The 20,397-nt window shown below is 34.6% G+C and overlaps 3 protein-coding genes across 3 annotated transcripts; 1 reads left to right on the forward strand and 2 right to left on the reverse strand.

Moving 5' to 3' along the window:
* Positions 1-1,720: 1,720 nt before the first annotated feature.
* LOC114401520 lies at positions 1,721-4,286 on the reverse strand. Its single transcript, XM_028364039.1, has 4 exons — positions 3,806-4,286; positions 2,743-2,999; positions 2,480-2,659; positions 1,721-2,201 (listed from the first exon to the last, which is right to left on the reverse strand). Exons 1-4 carry the CDS (start codon positions 4,212-4,214, stop codon positions 1,869-1,871), a joined length of 1,179 nt encoding a protein of 392 aa, XP_028219840.1. The 5' UTR covers positions 4,215-4,286; the 3' UTR covers positions 1,721-1,868.
* Positions 4,287-7,129: 2,843 nt separating this feature from the next.
* LOC114402469 (protein NLP3-like) lies at positions 7,130-8,193 on the forward strand. Its single transcript, XM_028365048.1, has 4 exons — positions 7,130-7,293; positions 7,397-7,494; positions 7,619-7,768; positions 7,901-8,193. The coding sequence occupies exons 1-4, from the start codon at positions 7,212-7,214 to the stop codon at positions 8,072-8,074; spliced, it is 504 nt and encodes a 167-aa protein (XP_028220849.1). The 5' UTR covers positions 7,130-7,211; the 3' UTR covers positions 8,075-8,193.
* Positions 8,194-15,216: 7,023 nt separating this feature from the next.
* On the reverse strand, positions 15,217-17,326 carry LOC114403532. Its single transcript, XM_028366550.1, has 7 exons — positions 17,264-17,326; positions 16,920-17,187; positions 16,749-16,833; positions 16,305-16,435; positions 16,126-16,216; positions 15,893-16,043; positions 15,217-15,378 (listed from the first exon to the last, which is right to left on the reverse strand). The coding sequence occupies exons 1-7, from the start codon at positions 17,324-17,326 to the stop codon at positions 15,217-15,219; spliced, it is 951 nt and encodes a 316-aa protein (XP_028222351.1).
* Between the last annotated feature and the right edge of the window lie 3,071 nt (positions 17,327-20,397).

A 20,397-nucleotide genomic window follows, 5' to 3' on the forward strand; every position in this document is an offset into this window, starting at 1 on the left:
ATGTTGGATTAGCCCCCTCTCCAATATAGTTGTGCAAGAATTCCATGCACGTTAATGTTCCTTCGTTGCCTCAACTTTCCCATTCAACTGGCATCTCCTGCATATCTCCTCAGATACTGTTTCTCCATCTTTCAGTTTTCCCTTTGCACACAACACCTTCACAAAAGTGAAGAAAATGTCTTGGTTGATTACAAAGTTCTTGTCCATTATGTCATAATTGTCTTTGGTGTCATTTCTTCATCCCCGTCTTCAAAAAATCCCGCAAGTAAGCAATTATGCATAGTGGCATCCAGGTTATGCCCATTCTGAAGCATATCCGAAATGAGCTCTTCAACTTGTTGCATCCTACCCTTCACTTTACAAAGACCACATATCACTGTGCAATAAAACAAGAAGTTAGGCGAGCATCCCATCTAAGGCATCTGCTTCAAAAGAAGAACTCCTTTATCAAGCTTCCCCTCATCCACAAGAACTCTAAACACTGCATTAAAGCTTGACATACTTGGCTTAACACCCTTTACCACCTTTCCCTCAGAAGCAACACTACTTCACTTGGTTTTCTAATCTTGCAATACTCATTGATGACGACGACCCGATACGCTTTCACATCTGGCTTCATCCCATGACTAACCATTTCCCTCAAATGCTAAACAGTCTCATCAGACTTCCCCACAATGCAAAACCCCTTCAACAAGCTAGTGTTTGTGGCAACGTCTTCTTTCAAACCATTCAACTGAATCCTACTCATCATCTTCCTGGCCTCGTCCGCTTCACCGCTCAAACAAAGACCTTCAATCAAAGCATTGTAGGTCACAACATTCGGGGAACACATTCCATAATCTCTTTCAAGCACTCAAGCGCATCTCGGAAATCACCTCTCTTTGAATACCCTTCAATCAAAGTGGTAAAACTCACCACATCTGGCTTGCAACTCTTACTCTCAACCAGTCTGTCAAAAACCCTTGTGGCACCCTCCATATCACTTTTCTTACAAAACCCGTGGATCAACGTGTTGTAAGTAACCATGTTGGGTTCGTAGGGCATTTCCTCGAACACCAAGGTTGTCGGAGAGTCAGTTGGAGTGGCAGAGAGGGAATGGGAGAGCAGGAGGTCGGTGATGGCAGCGTAGCACAAGGGTGTGTGGGAGTAGTGGTTGTGGTTGGAGGCCCAGTTGAAGAAGTGAAGGGCATGGTGGGGAATGTTCTGGTTCTTGATAACGTTGATAACCAAGTTTGGGGTGTGGTGAGATGAGAACTGTTTAGGGGGGGGGGGGGGAGGGGTGAGTAATCTGGGCTTTGGGGATTTAGGTTTTAAAGGATTAAGGTGATGCAGGATATGAGGGAAAGGTTTGGAATTGAAGGTGTAGATGAAGAAGAAGGTTTGGCTATGGCTTTCCGGAATGGCTGAGTAGCCATTGGCAGCAAACTAATTTGCCACTGTTTTGTTTCGCTCCTTATATGTCTTTCACTTTGCTATTTGGTATCAACTTTTTATTTCACGCGAGGAGTCCTATATTTTGGGACATCTAAAAAAATACAAACTTCCCATTCGATCTCAGATCTCTCTCTATCATACTACGTTGTCTACTTGAACACCTAACTTATTACTTACGAGATTGGATGAATTTATTTGATCCCACTCACTAGAACACTAAATATGGGGGCACTTAATGCCCTAAACATCCATTTATTTGATATTTGCAATAATATTTTTAACAAAATTAAACAAATTCAAATATGTCAGAAATGAAACATTGCATAGAGTTGATGGCACAAAGAATGAATTTTAATTTTAAGATTCAGGTTCATAACTCTGATTTTGAGATAGAGACAGTGTCTAATTGTACTTGTTTGCTGTAAGGTCACGAATCATAATGATGAATCGCTTTTTGGATGTAGCAGGGCCGCTAAACAACCAACATCAGGAATTGGAGAGGGACGAGTTTGGTTCGGCCAGGCCATGACATGCACCTGAATTGTCTCATATTGGTCTATAGCTGAAGTGAGAATGTCCTTCATTTCAGATTGGTCACAACAATGCACAAGGCCAGCAGAACAAGCACTCGTTGGCATTATGCTCTTGCATTGCAACCTTGATATCACCAGAAGGAACCTATTTGCACTTGACTCTTCATACATTTCTCTCACCCCAGCACGATCAGCTGGTGAACCCCTCATCACTGAATATATGTACACAAAGCCCTGCAGTAACACAAAACACAAAATCTAAGTTCTTGCCACTGTGGTTGTTCAATAAGTGGATGTTTGAGTTGTCCTTGAGGGTCCTCAAAATCAGGTTTCGAAAAGGATCAGGGAGGTGTCTTTTTTGCAGACGGCTGTTGGATTCGTATGGGGATGTGTGCTGGCACATAATGAACAAGGCTCCAAACATAGCCTAACAAGTTCTCAAAACATGTTCTACACACAATTGCTATAAAATACTTGATGAGGAATGAGGAGTGTTAATTAGCATTACACACCTCTTCAGTTCGTTTAATTTCCATGCCAAAGCGAGCTTCGCCAGGTTGAGGGATTAACACAACTGAAATTTCTGCTAGTCCAGGCAAAAACCACAACCTTATACCATGCATTATTTGGTTAGCATTGTTGATTTTTTGCTTGCTAGTAGCTATTTCCCTTTTCAAGAAATGAGTCTCCTCCTGCGTTAGAAGATTGATCCATTAACATGAGAAAAACACTTATGAAATAAAGAACTAAGAAATCTGAAGAAAAACTGTTTTACCGTGGAGGGAATTTGTTCTGTTTGGATATTGACAAAAACAAGAGGGACCCCAGAGGAAACTGCTGCACTAAACCATGCCATGCACCTAGCTGTGGTAGTATCGATGCAGTACTCACTAATTAGGGGCATAAATAGAATGGAGCTTATTACTGAACAACATTGGTCAGGCAGATAGGTGCCTATTTTCATCTTCCAGTTATATTTGATCCCACTTCTGCGGAATTCTCTCCTTCGCTTGTTCACTCTCATGCTCATTTCTGCAAACTTGAGAGAGCTCAGAATGTTTGATTGTTGTCACAGTTACATTGCAAATTTTCAAATAGCAAAATATCCTTCTTAGCTTGTTAAAGAATGAGCTTATTTTTTATACACTAATTAGAGTGACTAACACTGTAACTAATTAGAAAACACACTAAATATAACTTAGTAAACCCCATTATGCGCTGACAATTTAGTTCATGAAAAAACTTGAGGCAAAATACTCTTCGAAAGGTTTCTCTTTTTCTCCACATTAATCCTTTCGTCAGTCAGTTTCATTCAATTATATTGGCAAATTAGTTTCATACAACACATAATTATAAACAATTTAATTCCCAAACCAATTATGCATTTAGCGTAATTAGTCCTTTAAAGTTATATATTATTGACAAATTAGTGCTTGGAAAGACTAACAAGTCCAACGAAAAAAATTAAATAACTATTTTACCTCAAAAAAAATTTCAAAGACCAAATGATCAGTCCCTATATCTTTCAGGAATGAAAATGAAGGTTTACTTAAATATAACTTCTAAAGTAATTATTGTAAAAAAAAATCAATTATATAGCATTATATGACAGTGGAAAAAATATTTACATCATCAATGTATTCTAATTAAATTCAAAGAGTGTATATATTAAGCATGTATACGAATAAATAACCACCCTTATGATATGTGTGTTAGTGTTGAATTCTATGTCAATCATTTAAAATTGCTACTTCATATGTAATCCTACATGGTTCCAACTTTCAAATATTACCTAACACAGATGACTACATGATGAACAATAAAGTATGATTATGTACCCTGCAGTTCATTGCACCGCTCTAATGTCAGATCCCCTAAATCCGCTACATGTCTGTGATCCGTTGCAGCTTGGATAGTATACTTCCTTTGAAGTATGGAACCCTTCTGCTGCACAATGCGGACTTGAAGTTTCATCAAGCTATCACCTCTTCTAACCTGTATCCATATGAGTTCCCCACGGGGGTTAATCTTTCCAAGCTGAGAACTAAACTCTGAACTGGCCTTGACCGGTAAAAAGGAATCATCATCAGCCTCGCGCTCAGAAAATCCTTCAATGACGTCCCCTGGTAATGGCATGCTCTCATCCCACTCATCCGCCACCTCTTGCTTCACTTGTTTCACACAAACAAGTGTTTGATCAGAAGTAGCCATGCCCTCCTCCCAATAGATGAAGCAGGATTTGACCATGAAACTGGATCCAAGTTAACCCACCAAAATATTTGATATTATGGACAGATTAATGTCTCTAGCTTGGAAGAAAATTTTGTTAGTATATATCTGTGTATATGCTTTTACCATCTTCTCTTCCTTAGCTTATATAATATCGTCGTCCTTCGTCCGTTCTGATAAGAGTCTTACAATAATGCCACACAAGCTATATATGGCCGGCTCCACGTTCTCGACGGCAAATTATTTCTCTGTTGATAATATTTTATTTCTAAGTAAATAACTCATTCGTATAAAAAAAAAATAGAAGAGGTTATTTGCTTCTTTTTGCGCATATCAAATAAGCACTTGTACAAGAGACAGAGGAAAAGTTAGTTTATGAAACTCTTGCTTAGTTTGAAAAGTGAAAACAACTAAACAAGTGCATTTATTTTTCAAGCATAATCAGGAAACTAAATGTAGACAGCTTGCATATCCCCCTTCAGAAGACTAGCCAATTGCATATAATATAATAATATAAATTCGCCAGTGTAAAATCCAGGAAGAATTCAACCAAAAATACTCCAAAAGATTTCAATAAATGGTTGATAGATGACAAAGTTTGTCAACTTTCTAGTTTAACTTCAAATTTAGAAAAACGTTTAACTCATTGCACAAATTTTATATTTAGAAATTAAATTGTCTTTTTTCCTTTTTTAATAGGTAAGAAATTATTTGAAATGCAAACCAAGTGTAAATAATAAGATGGCAGCTGCAAAGCCTGCAACAACATGCAAATTTTAATAGAGAGGCCTCTAGCCACCTCTTAATTTGCAAAGACACATATGAAATAGAGAGGCCTCTAGCCACCTCTTAATTTGCAATAAATTTTAATATTCTCTAATTAAAAATAAGTTACAATTTATTACATATATCTTATTACTAAATACATGTAACAAATTTATTTGCAAAATAGTTATAATTTATTACATGTATCTTACATGGTACAAAAAAGTACTTATAAACTAGCATTTAAATAAGCCAACAATTTTTTTTAAAATGTTATAATTACTAGTTCTAAACAGAATATTTAGTTAATATATTATCTAAATGACATAACTTAATTGTTTCTCCAACAATATTTATTAGTAAATTATTGTTTTTATGTCATCAATAAACAACAAAAAAACATTGAATATTAATAAAACCATATTTATTTCTATAAACTATGTTTTTTAAATGGAAAACTCTAAAAACTAAGTGAATAAATAATAAACTAATAAGAAAGACCAATAAAAAAATTTAATAAAAAGATATATTTTTAAAAAATATACTTATTTAAAATTGAAGTTGCATAAATTAATAAGAGATTTTTTTAAAATTATTCTTATTTGAAGTTAAATATTCATTCATGTATAATATAGTAAGGAATAATGCCATCGTCAAACTAATATCTTGTTTTATTTTTCTCATATCATATCTTGTTCTTCATTCTACCCATCATGTAAGCCTTTAGACGAGCCAGAATTTTTTGGGTCTGAAATAAGGTATGATTGAATAAAAATTAAAGATTAATCTTTGAGATACTTGATGTATCACCTTTTTTTAATAAATGTTTTTTTATAATTACTGTTAAGGAGAACATGTTTAAATTAGTGTAAATTAAGAAATAAAATAAAATGAAATAGAATTCTCATTTCAAAAAAATAAGATGTTTCCCGTCGACAATGTACGAAGTGTCTATGCTTGTCATAGTTTAACGGAACAGACTTGAATATTTGCAACGGTCATTAACCGCCACTGGCGCCTCTTAGTCCCCTATATAATTCCCATGCACATTGCCTTTCACAGTTTTTATCGTTGTATTGTATCCAACCACCAAAGAATCTCGTGTCTGAAACATTCCCCGTAGCGGCGGCGCTGTCTCTTTTGCAGCCGCTACTACGTTTCCTTTTTCCCCGCCCAAAGCAACAAGTTTAGTTATTTGTGTCTCCAATATGATCCATCGTGATTAAACACATACATCCATGGATAATAACAACAACAACTACTCCGGGTTTGTTCCCAATAATGATACTGATGATGACTGTACATTTCTCCAAACCTTGTTGGAATTGGACCCCCAACATTTCTATTTACCCACTGAAGAATTTGTTTCACTGTCCCTACAACAGCAACAACAAAATGATCCTTTTGGCGTTGAAAAGGGTAATAATGTTCCCTTCCTGCAGGGAAAGAATAATAACGATTTTCCCATTGGAGAAGGATTAGTTCCTGATGTTGTTGATGTGGAGGAAGAGGGTCCACCGAGGAGGACGGGTAAGGAACCAATCCTCGAAGGTCAAGGTGATCGATTCTTCATACATGGCCATGACATTTTCTTTGGAGAAGGAAGAGTTGGTAATAACGTTGAACCCCCGCAAGAGAATCAAACTCAGCCACCAAATAACCAAGATGTGAGGTCACTTTGTTCTTGGCCCCCACCACCAGAGCCATTCTCTTGCAGTTGCTGTGAAGTTCTTAGACAAATAAATTACACCAATGGTAATAGATAAATATTTTTTCTATGTCAAGTTTTGAATAACCATATAGATAAATAAATGTCCACAACTCTATATATTATTCCGGGTTTAGTTAATTTTTCCACCGTAATTTCTGTTTCCCATTTTAAATTTAAAATATATCGCAGGTGTTAGGTTTGACAAGCTTGAGATTCATGGAGCAGTCGGGGTGATTAACCACGCAATATGCCTCGTTGAGGATAAGACATCGAATCGTCCTCCAAGGGACACTTATCAAATAATCGAGTACGTTTTCTAACTTCTAAGTCTTGCATTGCTACTACTATTTGCATGCATGCAAACAAAGTTTCGTTGTTATTTTATGTTTTAGTATCTACTTGTCAATCTTTTAATTACTTTTTTGTCTGCAATTATTATCAGTTTCTGCAATAAAAACACAGAAGAAATAAGGAATTTCCTAAATGTTTACTGTAAAGAGAGGACTGAAGCAGGGTTCATTCCCATAGAAGATCCGTCGATGTCTGCCTTTTATGATGCCCTCTGCACTGGAATGGATTGGACTGAAGTTTCCAATGACGTAGACGATGATTTGGGTCCACGTTGGTCTTCATCTCTTTCATTAATGTCACATTTTCTTTCTGCAACCATTGACAATTTCATTCTACAATCATTATGTTGAGTTTTGAATCGTTATGTTTGTAGCAAATGGCACGGAGCAAGAGTCGGAGTCTGAACCTGAGGCTGAGAATGGAAGAAGGGCTTCAACTTCTAGGCCTAGACGACGTGATATGGCAGTTCAGGTAATATTTTATTGTTTTCTTAAGAAGTGTTGTGTTTGCATTAGTAGTGTAACTGTTTTGATCTTTTCATTTTAGTGGGGAGAATTTGAGTTTTGACCGAGTAGTTGTGTTTTACATTGCACAGAGGCAGAGAGTACCAAGGATGACATTGAGTGATTTGAGCGGTGTCTTCCATTTGACTATTAGTGCTGCAGCGGTCAAACTGGACGTAGGTGACTCTACCGTGAAGAGTATCTGCCGCAGAGGAAAATTGAAAAGATGGCCCCAAAGAAAGGTTCAATGCTTCCTGCAACAATCTCCTTTAATTTCGTTTTGCTAGCTATTTGATATTTGATTTTGCTGTGAGTAAATCATCTTTATCATTAATCATATATGCATGCATGTGTCTTTGTGACCATGTGCTCAGGTGCAAAGCCTTGCCAAGAAGGTCAGAGTACTCGAAAGAGCATTGAATTCGCCAGATCCAGGGGTGAAGCGAAGAACTCTAGATGAAATCCGAAGACTTCAGCAAGAAATAATTGAGAATTGTGGTGGAATTACCCCAACCGGAATACCGATGCTCCAATTCGATGAAGAATGATGGAGAGAGGAGACTATAATATAAACTATGTTATTCGAATTAAGTTTTCCTTTATTTCGTACGAACGTCTACATTGTTGCTTTGTGGCGGGTTATTAGATTTCTTTTGATCATTTTGTTGTTTAGTGTTGGTTAATAATTGTATTTTTTTTATTCCTGAGTGAAGTTTATTTGACGTCATTATGATGAGTTACAAAGGTTGGTTTAATTTTATTTATTTTTTAATAAAAAAAATAACTTCTTGGTACCAAGACTTTTATTCGCTTGTACCTAAATTTGCATGTTGTTGCAGGCTTTGCAGCTGCCATCTTATTATTTACACTTGGTTTGCATTTCAAATAATTTCTTACCTATTAAAAAAGGAAAAAGGAAAAAAGACAACTTAATTTCTAAATATTGTGCAATGAGTTAAACGTTTTTCTAAATTTGAAGTTAAACTAGAAAGTTGACAAACTTTGTCATCTATCAACCATTTATTGAAATCTTTAGGAGTATTTTTGGTTGATTATAGGTTACACTAACTATTGTATCACTCTTTCATGTACATGATTTATTCTTAAACAATATTAAGTCAATAGTATTTGCACATTACTACTACATATACGGGATGAATATTACATGTTGGTATTTTAATATGTTGATCTTAAATTCTCATTTTCAAAGTGTGACACAATATTGTAGAATTTATTGACAACTGGAAGTTCAAATGGAAAATTCTGCTGAACGGAGGAAACGTAAAAAACACATTTTGCAATAAAGAAGACAAAGTTTTGATAGTCCAAATCAGCATTTACCTAATGATAACAATGAATACAAACCCCCAATTCATTTGTGCATATTTTATAAATACTAATTTGGATATAACTACTGTTATTGTAGAAAAGCGTAAGCGTACCTCACCATGTGACCCACACTTTATTGGTGACAGTCCCACACTACAAACACAGGCTACACCATTATCAAACATCACTTCATCTGCAAATCAGTGTCAGCAACATCATACAGGGCAATTTCAAATTCGACCGAGGAATTTAGTGGATGGATGTACCATCAATGCCTCATCAATCCAGAGGAATCTGTTGTCCAGGTTTGGGAAAGAAAATTTAAGTTCATCAAACATCAATCCGCCATCAACTTCTACATTACATACTCCCACAGGTGTTGTTCCAATTCAAACTGCCACCACATATATACATTCAGGAAGATATACAATACACAATTCAAAAGTAATAGAGCACATCTCAGATGATAGTGATGATGAAATCAATATAACACAGGGAGATATTGATATAGGTAATATGTCGTTATTGTTATTACATCATGTCAAAATGCCAACCATGTATATTTAACTTCCAACGTATCTTACCAACTTAATTATATACACACAACTCATTTTAGATTAAACAATTTTATGTCATATAGATTATTCATTTGACGACCCACCAACGAAAGATGATGCTGATACTGATGATTATAGGAATCTAGACACACCATATCATTATCAAAATACCGGTTTTGACGATCAACTTTCAACTTACATTGTGTTGTCATATATTTTTTTTAGCATGGGGAGAATCTAAACTTCCAAATTAATGTGTAGGTCCAACTTACAATGATATTGGAGATCCAGATTGGTAATGCAAGCACTGTAAAGCTATAATGTGATATGGTGAAAGGATTAACAAAGATAAAGAGACCAAAAACCCATGGTTTGCATTATGTTGTGGTGATGGAAAAATACAACTGTCTCTACTACAACATCCTCCACAACCGTTGAGGCAACTACTCTATGACACCAACAACTCACAAGCTAAGAACTTCCAGCAAAACATTCGTTCATATAATCTGATGTTTGCATTTACATCACCTAGTGTCAAAGTTGACATAACCTATAATACTGGAAGAGGTCCTTCAACATTCCGCATACATGATCAAAGGAATCATCTTATTGGAAGCCTCCTACCTATGCCTAATAACTCACCGAAGTTTGCACAACTATATATTTATGATACAGACAACAAAGTCAACAACAAGCTTTCCCAAAACCCGTAAGTCTTAGCATTCAACAAATTGCATGATGCATTATAGTTTTTTAAATTGTCTTTTTGATAATGTATATCATTAATAATTGTCTATGCATCTTCGTCAATGTCCAGTATCAAAGATATTCTTGATGAAGACATTATCATTGAAATCATGAATATGCTAGATAACCACAATCAATATGCATAGAAGTTCAGAATGGCAAGGGACAAACTACAATGTTTTGCGGTTTGTGACCTGAAACTTAAACTCATTAGTGACAGACAATTAGATGAAAGATTATATAATTTGCCAAATGTTGTTGAAGTGGCTGCTTTGATTGTTGGTGACAAGCATACATGCAATAACAGAGATATCATCATTGAGAAGAAAACAGGCTTGCTCCAAAGAATAAGTGAACTACATCTTGCATACTTATATAAGCAACCACATGTATTAATGGAGAACATTATGAAATTGTTCTCCATTAATATTTTGTACAAAAGCTTCTAAACAAAAAAGAAGTAGCGCTTCGCCTGCATTCCCTCGCATTTTTTTCCCACCAAGCGTTTGATCAAACATTGTGTGGCACAGACGTTTTGTGTCCATCACTGCTACAGTACTTCAAAGTACTTCTTATTAATTGCCTCATTAAATGTGGTGGCAGCCTTTATGCATATCAGAGGCATTTCAAAAAATTTGCTCGAAAATTGTGATGGCAGATTTGACTTATGGCAAACATACTTATTATTTAATATATTTTCACTATATTTGAGTTATTCTGAAATATTGCCATTAAATATTTAGAATATTGGCGTCGTAAATATTTTCCTATGAGATGAACATTCAAATAAGTGATTTAATTTGATTTATCTTGGTAAAATTAAAAATCTTTTGGTTTGAAAATATAAAGTTTTATTAACACTATTAAGCAATTTGATCTTACGCATTACATTTTAGTGTTATTGGACAATGTAACTATAAGTAATAAAAGTGACATGCTCCAGTGACCTTCCAAATATTAAGCAACAAATACTATATTCAAACATATGAAGGCATAAATAAAGTAAGTCAATAATTTGATAATAAATACGATGAAACCATTTTCGGTAACGTTGTTCAGGAAAAAGTATATACGATATAAAATATTGTCTATTTCCCCAAGGGAATTAAATTACAACATCGAAAAAGTAAATACTAAAACAAAGTTACATAAATTTTTCATCAACAAACAACTGTAAAATAAAGGTAGTGGATTCTGGATTGCAATATTCAACCGGACTCGTCTTCATTCCATGTCATCTGCTTCCTGAAGATGACCTCCCATACATGTTGGTTAGGCCTGTAATAGAAGACAACCTCATCACCGGCCATCAACTCATTTACGGTTAAGTAATGGTACCATGGGTGACCAAGAGATTGTAGCCCATTATGGATAGTCATCTTCCAAAGGTGACGACGACCATGAATACCAAGGACAATCATATATTTTGTTGATGCATCAACAAAATTCAGAGCATCTGGTGGCAGCACCTACATTAGAACCAAGCCAGTGAGTAAACATTTAAAGGTCATCAATAAACACAACATAGATTAATTACATGACCAAAGACTTACCAATGGATAAGTGCGTGAGATCAAACGTTGGGTAACATCTATAGTAAAGACATGAGTTCTAGTGGTCGTGAGAGGCCTTCCACATGTTTTTCTATGCAGTGGTGGCATGAAGTGGATATGGAACATCCAATTCTTCTCAGGCACAACAAATGTGATCATGACACCTTTATGAATGCCCATGGTTCTCCTGAAGCCCTTCAGTCCATCAGCAAAGTAGAATTTGTTATTATGTTTTCTGAGCCTTATATAGTGCTTGTCTCCATTGTAGTCAAGCAGCACATAAAGTGGGTAATGTGGAGCCCATTGTCTATGATATAATGATGGTATCTCAATGAGATTCTGCAAGTAAACATGTGACAATTGTATTTTGGATCATTTAATAAGTACATCAGATATCATTTTTTTGGGATTAAGAGAAATGGATAAAAACCTTAAGGTTGGCAATACTTACCCTACCAACATGGAATGCCACCTTAAATTGATATGTTACTGTGCATCCCAACAAAACAAGTGGGTCCTGAATGCCAATATTTAATGTAATTAGTTACTGATAATTTGTACTAATTTCATATAGATCCTAAAATAAAAGTTGTTACAACATTGGAATGAGATGATGAATATGCTTAATCTGTTACCCAACATAATATGGAACATGAACATGAATGACGAAACTATAATGAACATATACATAAAAAGCAAAAAGACGAAGCATGGAAGGAGATGATAAATATCATCAATATCGTACGTGTTAGGCATACAAACATGAAGATGAATGATGAATCTATAATGAACATATACATATAAGAAACAAAAAACAAAGGATAGGAAAAGAAAAAGAAACTTACAATTATAATTTGGAAGATGAATTACAAACATGTAGATGAATTTTTAAACTATAATGAACATATACATATAATAAGCAAAAGATGAAGGATGGAAAAGTAAAATAAACTTACAACATTGGAAAAAAATGGTAATTATGATGAATTTCATACCTGACAGCATGACAAACGTGAAGATGGATGATGAAACAATATTGAACATATACATATAAGAAGAAAAAGACGAAGGATGAAAAAGTTAAAGAAACTTACAACATTCAATGCAAATGATGACTGTGTACTCATGGTGGTAAGGGTTGTGTGATGTTCTTGGGCAAATGAGTTAACAATTGGTGAAATTGTTGGTTATGGTTTCCACAGACGGAGAGAAAAATAATCAAGGTTTTCTAATTACGACTTCCAATGCATATAGTAAACATGTTTATGATTGAATGGGGTTTAGTAAATACACAATGTCTACTTGATGTAACTGCCGTAGCAGTTAATGCGTATTGGAAACTGCTATATATGTGAAGTCTAGTTGAATACTGTATAATAGTTGGAATATGAAGAGTTTACTTTGTTGTATTGATTATATTTGTCAGTTAATATTCATTAACTATAATAATTGTAAGGCTATCAGACTTCCGATAAATTAAATCTTGATACTAATTGGATGTCGTCAAAACCTAGGTTTATGATTTCTATTGTTTATTAATTAATATTGTTGTATATTAATTGTGAGATAATTATAATCTTTTTCACTTCCCGCAATAATGATAACTTTAGTACATTAAATGCATTTGTTTTAGTCTGCAATCATGAATTAACAATATTATATATTATATGTAAGGGTTCTACTCTATCCGTCATACTTGTAATTAATTTTCATGAATAATAATTGCAAACATTTACTCTTCCCAAATTATAATTATACAGGTAGTATTTTGTTTTGATGTATTGGGCATTGGGAAATTGCACCTCAAGACACGTCTAGTCTATTAATTACATGGATCCTTATATCTACTCTAATAATTACTATGTATTGTTATATGTAAATTGTACTTAGAAGATTGAAGGTACTACTCACAGTCTATTAATTAAATGCATCATTATATCCACAGTATAAAGTATTAGGACTCCATCGTACCTGTATAAGCACAAATTCCAAGAATATCTACTGCAGGGATTTTGTAGATGTGTATACATTACCGTAATAAGTATGTCAGCATTGGGGAATATTGAAGGTCACTTGTGAACCTGCAAGTAAATGCTACTAAAAGATATATCAAAATAATACTCTTGCATTAACGAATATAAAATACATAAATTGCATTGAACAAATTGACCCCACGAATTTGAATCGACTACAACAATGTTAATAGAATGAACGATTCTGATACATGCATAAAATCATTAAAAACAAACGATAAAAAACATTATTTTCTGTGTTTTAATTTAAAATTAAAAGACATTAATCTTTCACATTACGTTGTGAATGTTATTCACATTTTATTTTTCACCAATTTTAAACTAATGTTTTTATTATTATCATATTTTGCATTATCAATTTATTTATATGAACTCTAGCTACTTGGTGGTAAAATTACTAACATTAATTTTAACGATACCTATTACTGTCCATACAATTCATTGTTCATACATGGGTAACTATAGTTGTTCCACATCACAAAACACATGATAATCTGGACCTATTTGCTACAATCAAAAGGTTATACCACATGTAAAACAAAACATACATAATTTAAAAAGTTACAATATTTAAATGAAATAGCTTCTAATTACTTAGCTTTGATATGCTTGTTGGTGGATAGTTCATATGGTGCGTATTCGTCAGACTCAAATTCACTACTACCTTGCTGATCACACATTCTTTTCACAGGAGTGACAAAGGCAGTCTTTCCAGGATCGTAATCAGCTAACTATGACAATGAAGGCTATGTAACAAATAAATATATTATTAGTAAATACCAATAGAAGAATTAAAGTCATTATTTCATCGCCTAGTAAATATAAATAATTTAAACAATATCACATAAATAAAATACCTATCGTAGGATGGTAATCCTGTGATGAAGTTGCAGCACCAACAGCTGGTGACTTGCCTATACTTAGTTCATCCTGCATATAATACATTGATCGAAAATATAATTTTTTTTAAAAATTATGAAATAGACTCATATGGTTAACTTATTATTACCTGCAGACCAAGTGTAGATGTCAATGCCTGGATATGATGTTCCTCTTCGCTAACATCCAACACAAATGATTGGCACATCTGAAAACGGTACTTGAATCTCACAGCCCAGGTCTTACCCAACAATTCATCAACACACGCAGGGAACACCTTGATCTCATCACAACTCTACAAATTAAAAAACATTTTAAATGCACTATTAATACACTTTTGCATTGATTGATGATTGTAATATAAACAACCTACTGCAATCAACTCTTGACGACATTCATCCACCGTTTTACCAAAGATCTTGATACACGTCGCATCCCATAAATGGAAGTTAGCCTTCTCCCCATTCTGTTCCATCTTGACAACTAACTTATACCTTACACAACAAATATTTGTTTCATTAAAAAGTCAAATGTGTATTACTTCAAAAATCATTCGAATTGACTTTAATGGCTATTTGGTGAGAAATACATGTTACCTTGGAACAGTGTGAGTAACTTGGTTCTGGCACGAACAACAGGCTGCACCTATTTTCAATGGATCAAATGTTGTAGTACAGTAGGGACAACTATCATGACTCCATGGTGTATCAATCATCACTTCATCCACGGTAGCAACGGTCAAACAGTAACAGTCCTAAATGAGTTAAATGATATCAAAAATCAAAATGGATTGGTCAGACGTGGCAAACTGAAATGGGTTAGTGGTCACAGGTGGGAAACCGAAATGGCGCTCTAACCCCACACCCCTTCAATTAGAGAAGTGCATTGGAATTACAAACATGTTGGAAACATAACAAAGTTGTTGGTAAGTGAAGGGCATTAATTAGAAATACACAAAAAAAAAAATAGGTGAACCGCATTGAAAATACAAATGCCTTCGAACTTAGTGGAAAACACAAACGTCTATGCAACACATTCAATTAACAATGAGTCAAATAACACACCCCGTCGCTTAGTGAACCGCATTGGAAATACAAATGTCTTCGAACTAAATGGAAAACACATCGGTAAGTGCAGTGCATTAAATTAACAATGACTAAAATAACTTTATATAGCTTCACGTATGCTCAAACCGGTCATTAAGTCGTAATGATCATTAATGACATCCAAATAAGAGGATCGTTAATTTAAAACATTTATACACGTACCTGTCTCAATCTGCTTATTTCACCAAAGCTCACCATTTGGGCATTATGCAAAAACTTTTCCGCTGAGTTTCGTTGGGAATGTTGGTTAGATTGGGACTGAGAAATGGTTCCTTCATCTGTTACTCCGCCAGCATAAAATGGCACACGTAACCTGCATTAATCAAGAACATAAATTTAGAGTTTTATCAAAGTGTTTATAAACACACGAAAGAAATTAAATTCATAGATTGTACCTATCACGGAATTGTTGGATTTCTGCCATGTCAGTGTTGACATACAACTTGGACCCATGCTTGATATTTTGTACACTGAGGGGATACTTGTCTGCAAAAAATAATAGTTACATGTATAATACATTCATATATTGAATTCAAGCAAACATGTGATACATGGAAATTCACTTAACACTGACCTTTGGGTTCTTTGATCTTAGCAAAAGTTAACATAAGGACCAATGGCTTCCGAACAAAATGGTTTTTCCCGATAGCATCATCAAGCTGAACAACATATTCCTCCCACACAGTCATGATGATCTCAGCATCACTACAACAGAACAAAATATATAGATATTATTAATACTCGTGTTCTTTCCCCGTAATTAAATTTGATCACTAATTATTGTAGCCTATTAGTCTTCCCGATACATTTAATTAATTTAATTTTATTGAAAATAATGAAATTAATAATATGACTTTAACTGACGAATCATTAATAACATTTATTTATATATGTCGACGCCTATTAGATAGTAAGAGTAAATACAAAATTTTAACTTTTACAAAAAAAAAAAGGAATACTTGTAATGGTCCATATTTAAACCGGCCTTAAAATTAATGGCATGAAAAATTAATAATACCTGTTATCTCTCAACTTCATAGTCACTCTGTATGCAGGATTAACTGTTTTACGTTCAATAACTTCAGCGACAACACCGACAACATCTATTTACAAAACCCCAATAAAACACTATTGTTACTTATGTTGAATATAGATGATATGCTGTGTACAAAAATGATAAATGACATACCAACTAACGTATCACGGGGTGCCACGCCAGAAATGATATCAGCAAATGCAGTAATGACATGGACATTAGGAGGAATCTCAGGTCTGTCAACCTCCTTGATAGATGTAGTTTTCACGAAATAAACCAAATATTTAATTGTACTCACTTTGTATTCAAAATGATTGTAAACAACCTTGACGTTATGAATCACATATGCACCACCGCAGCGCAACTTCAGCTCAAATTCAGGGAACAATTCTTGCCATAGAGTTGCGCCAATCTTTGCACCCTACAAGAAATACAAATCAGACTTGTCAATAAACTAAATTACCAAAACCACTGAAACTGAAGAACATGGAAATTACCGTATGGTCCATCAACACCATGTCAATGGCTTGTCTACCATTGTGCTTGTTAACATGCCACATATTAGTGATTCAGACTGCTATCTTCCAAGTACCTTTCTTTGTATGCAATTCCGCTATCAGGTTTTCCTTCCGAGACATGACTACAAATAAATGACAGTATTGTGATTATCGATACATAAAATTAATTTACGGACCATAACAACACAGTATGCACATACAAACATTGAAGCACAGAGTTGTCAATATTATGAAAACAAAAAATCCAGATGACACATACAGACAGGAAGAAGAAAACACAACAACAACATTTGCCATTTCAACTAACGGATTGATCTGGAAAAAAAAAATACACACTGTTAACTACACAATCAGACCAACGAGAACAAAATCATTTAGGCATTTTTGTTTCCAAAACGCATTACTTATGAAAAAGATGTAGCCAATGATGCAAAATTGACCTCAAATCGGCACCAAAAGAAAAAAAACACACCATTCCAACAAACAAAAACCAACTGGGTTGAGAACAAAAAATAAATAACATTGGAAAGTAAACAATCCAACCCACCACAACAAAAACATTTAACTATTTATGTTTTCAAAACCCATCCAATATAAAAAAAACATTTAGCCAAGCATGCAGAACTTACCTGAATATAACATCAAAACTCCAACATGGCACCATTAAACAAACAAATGAAGAAATGGGGAACTATGGTATAGAAAATGAACTTGTACTTAGGGTTGGGGGATACCTATTACAGGCGTTCTTTCTGGTTGTCGTTCTCGAATTCTTTGTTGTTCTCGACCAAAAACATAGTGGAAGTGCAGTTAGGGTATAGAAAACACAAACATGGTAAAGCAAACAAAGGAAGGCAGGACAAAATATATATCTAACCATTTGTGTTTGGAAAACGGATAAAAAAAACATGTGGCAAAAGATGCAGAACTGAGATGAAAATGCAATAAAAAAATAAACCAAAGAATCCGAGAAAGACATGAGGAAAATGTGGTAAAAAAAATAATGTACTCGATGATGTGATTATGACGTGAAAATGCAAGCAAAACCAAAACAAATCAGAATTACAACAAACTAATAGAAAATGTTGGTATAGAAACGATACACACAGTAAATTAAGCAAAGAAAGCCAGAACAACAAAAAAGATTTAAGCTTTTGTGTTGCGAAAAGTCATAAAACAAAAAAAAAAGTTACCCAATGATGCAGATCTTTGATGAAAATGCAACGCAAACAAAAATAATGAGCCATTACAACAAACCAATGACGAAATGAAGAAAATGATGGTGTAGTAACGAAAAGAAAAAAAATAAGGCACCATTACAACAAAACAAAGGAACGCATCTGAACAAAAAAAAATTACCCACAAGGTGTTTCGAAAAATCATTTAAACAAAAAAATTAGGTACTCCATGATGTGATTATGACGTGAAAATGCAAGCAAAACAAAAGCCAGATTTAAGCTTTTGTGTTGCAAAAAGTCATAAAATAAAACAAAGGTACCCAATGATGTAGATCTGAGATGAAAATGCAACGAAAACAAAAATAATGAATCATTACAACAAACAAATGACGAAGGCGCAAAAAGCTTGGTATAGGAAACAATAAACACGGTAAAGAAAACAAATGAAACATGCATGTCGCAACCTACCCTTCGGAGGGAGGGTGACGCAAGACTCATGGGTGCGTCTTCCAAGAAAGGAAAATGCGCGAAGTCGCCACCAACGTTTATTTGAGGAAAACGTCAGAAAAACCGGAAAAGACGTAGTCTACGAATTTTAAGTGAAAGGTTCGGGAGTTGTATTTATGCACGGAGAAGGTATTAGCCCCCCACGCGTCTGTCACAATGGACGACAACATTTTTAATTAAGTGTGCAAACATGACTTCAATTTGTTTTATTTTTCCTTTCTTACGTTCTTATGTCTTTTTATGCCTTTTTGTATTTTTTATCTTTTTGTGGTCGGCTAGGGTGTTTCCCTTGCTCCTACGTATCCCTCAATTGTGATAAGGAAATCAGACCTACGTAATTCTTTGAGAGCTAAACGTTGGTTAAATTGTTTTTATCCTTTTTTGCAAGATATATTTTTATTGAACGGAAGGGTCATTTAAGGCGTTGGACCATTAAACGACCTTTCGATTCTTTTGAAAGGAGAGAAAACATTAAGGCATTGGACCATTAATGATCTCTTGTTTTCTTTTTTGAAAGAGGTGACAAAGCTATGTGTTGTTTTTAGGCTTTTTAAATCCACGTCTAACCAATAAAAGCGAAAAAGACCATTTCAAGGCGTTGGACCTTTAAAAATGGTTTTTAGGTGATGAAAAAAACTTGGTTTATGAATTGATTTTAGCCTTAGTTTCACTTTGGTTATTAGTCAATTTAATTAAGAAAGAAAATCCCAAAGAAAAAAACGTCCGATTGATTTTTTTGATTATTTTATTAAAAGATATTTTTTTTATTATATTATTATTTTGCCTCTTTTTGGTTTTAAACGTGGTTAGGCATGAAAGATCGGTTGGATTTTATTTTAACAAAAATTAAAAGATATTACCACTCAAATGATTGGTGGAAATTTATTTTTTTTTATTAGGCGAGAAAATGACTTAAATAAATGACTAAAGCAGGTCAAAAGGGGTACAGAAAGTAAATAAAATAAAAGTAAAAGCATGTGAAACAAGTGGGGACCACTAAGGGTACATAGAATGAATTGAAAGGCTCGATTTTGGGAACTTATCGGTTGAAGACCGAAGAACGACGAAGAACGAATGAAGAACGATGAAGAACGGTGGAAAATCTTCGCGAAATCACCCACGGAAACGTCTCGGAAGCATTACGGAAGCGCCTCGGCTTGGATTTTCTTCATGGAAACAATTTTTCTCACTAATTTTAAGTGATTCTCAGATACCAGGAGGGTTGAACATTTTTGTTCTGCCTTCCTTCCCCTATTAATAGGGGAAAAGAGGGAGGTGGTTGCCGCCAGCTCGCCCAAGCGAGCTGGGTTGCTTCCACCAGAAGGCACCGCCTTTTGTTGGAAGATCCTGGAAGGCCCAAGTGGGCTTGATTGCTATTTGCACACCCCTGTTTACTAAATACACCCCTCTCAGCCCTTTTTTGCTGAT

This window comes from Glycine soja, chromosome 20 (genome assembly GCF_004193775.1).
Source record: "Glycine soja cultivar W05 chromosome 20, ASM419377v2, whole genome shotgun sequence".
Taxonomy (NCBI): domain Eukaryota; kingdom Viridiplantae; phylum Streptophyta; class Magnoliopsida; order Fabales; family Fabaceae; genus Glycine; species Glycine soja.

Bases quoted from the DNA above. Each gene is read 5' to 3' on its own strand.
- LOC114401520 (XM_028364039.1), bottom strand. From the start codon at position 4,214: ATGGTCAAATCCTGCTTCATCTATTGGGAGGAGGGCATGGCTACTTCT. The intron at 2,660-2,742 runs GTAAAACAGTTT...CTTCTAACGCAG, and splicing joins CAGAACAAATTCCCTCCACG to GAGGAGACTCATTTCTTGAA. The intron at 2,202-2,479 runs GTGTGTAATGCT...GTGTTACTGCAG, and splicing joins AAATTAAACGAACTGAAGAG to GGCTTTGTGTACATATATTC.
- LOC114402469 (XM_028365048.1), top strand. From the start codon at position 7,212: ATGTCTGCCTTTTATGATGCCCTCTGCACTGGAATGGATTGGACTGAA. The intron at 7,294-7,396 runs GTTGGTCTTCAT...TTATGTTTGTAG, and splicing joins AGACGATGATTTGGGTCCAC to CAAATGGCACGGAGCAAGAG. The intron at 7,495-7,618 runs GTAATATTTTAT...TACATTGCACAG, and splicing joins GACGTGATATGGCAGTTCAG to AGGCAGAGAGTACCAAGGAT.
- LOC114403532 (XM_028366550.1), bottom strand. From the start codon at position 17,326: ATGTGGCATGTTAACAAGCACAATGGTAGACAAGCCATTGACATGGTG. The intron at 16,834-16,919 runs GTATGTCATTTA...TTTTGTAAATAG, and splicing joins ACCCCGTGATACGTTAGTTG to ATGTTGTCGGTGTTGTCGCT. The intron at 16,436-16,748 runs GTATTATTAATT...GTTCTGTTGTAG, and splicing joins ATGAAGTTGAGAGATAACAG to TGATGCTGAGATCATCATGA.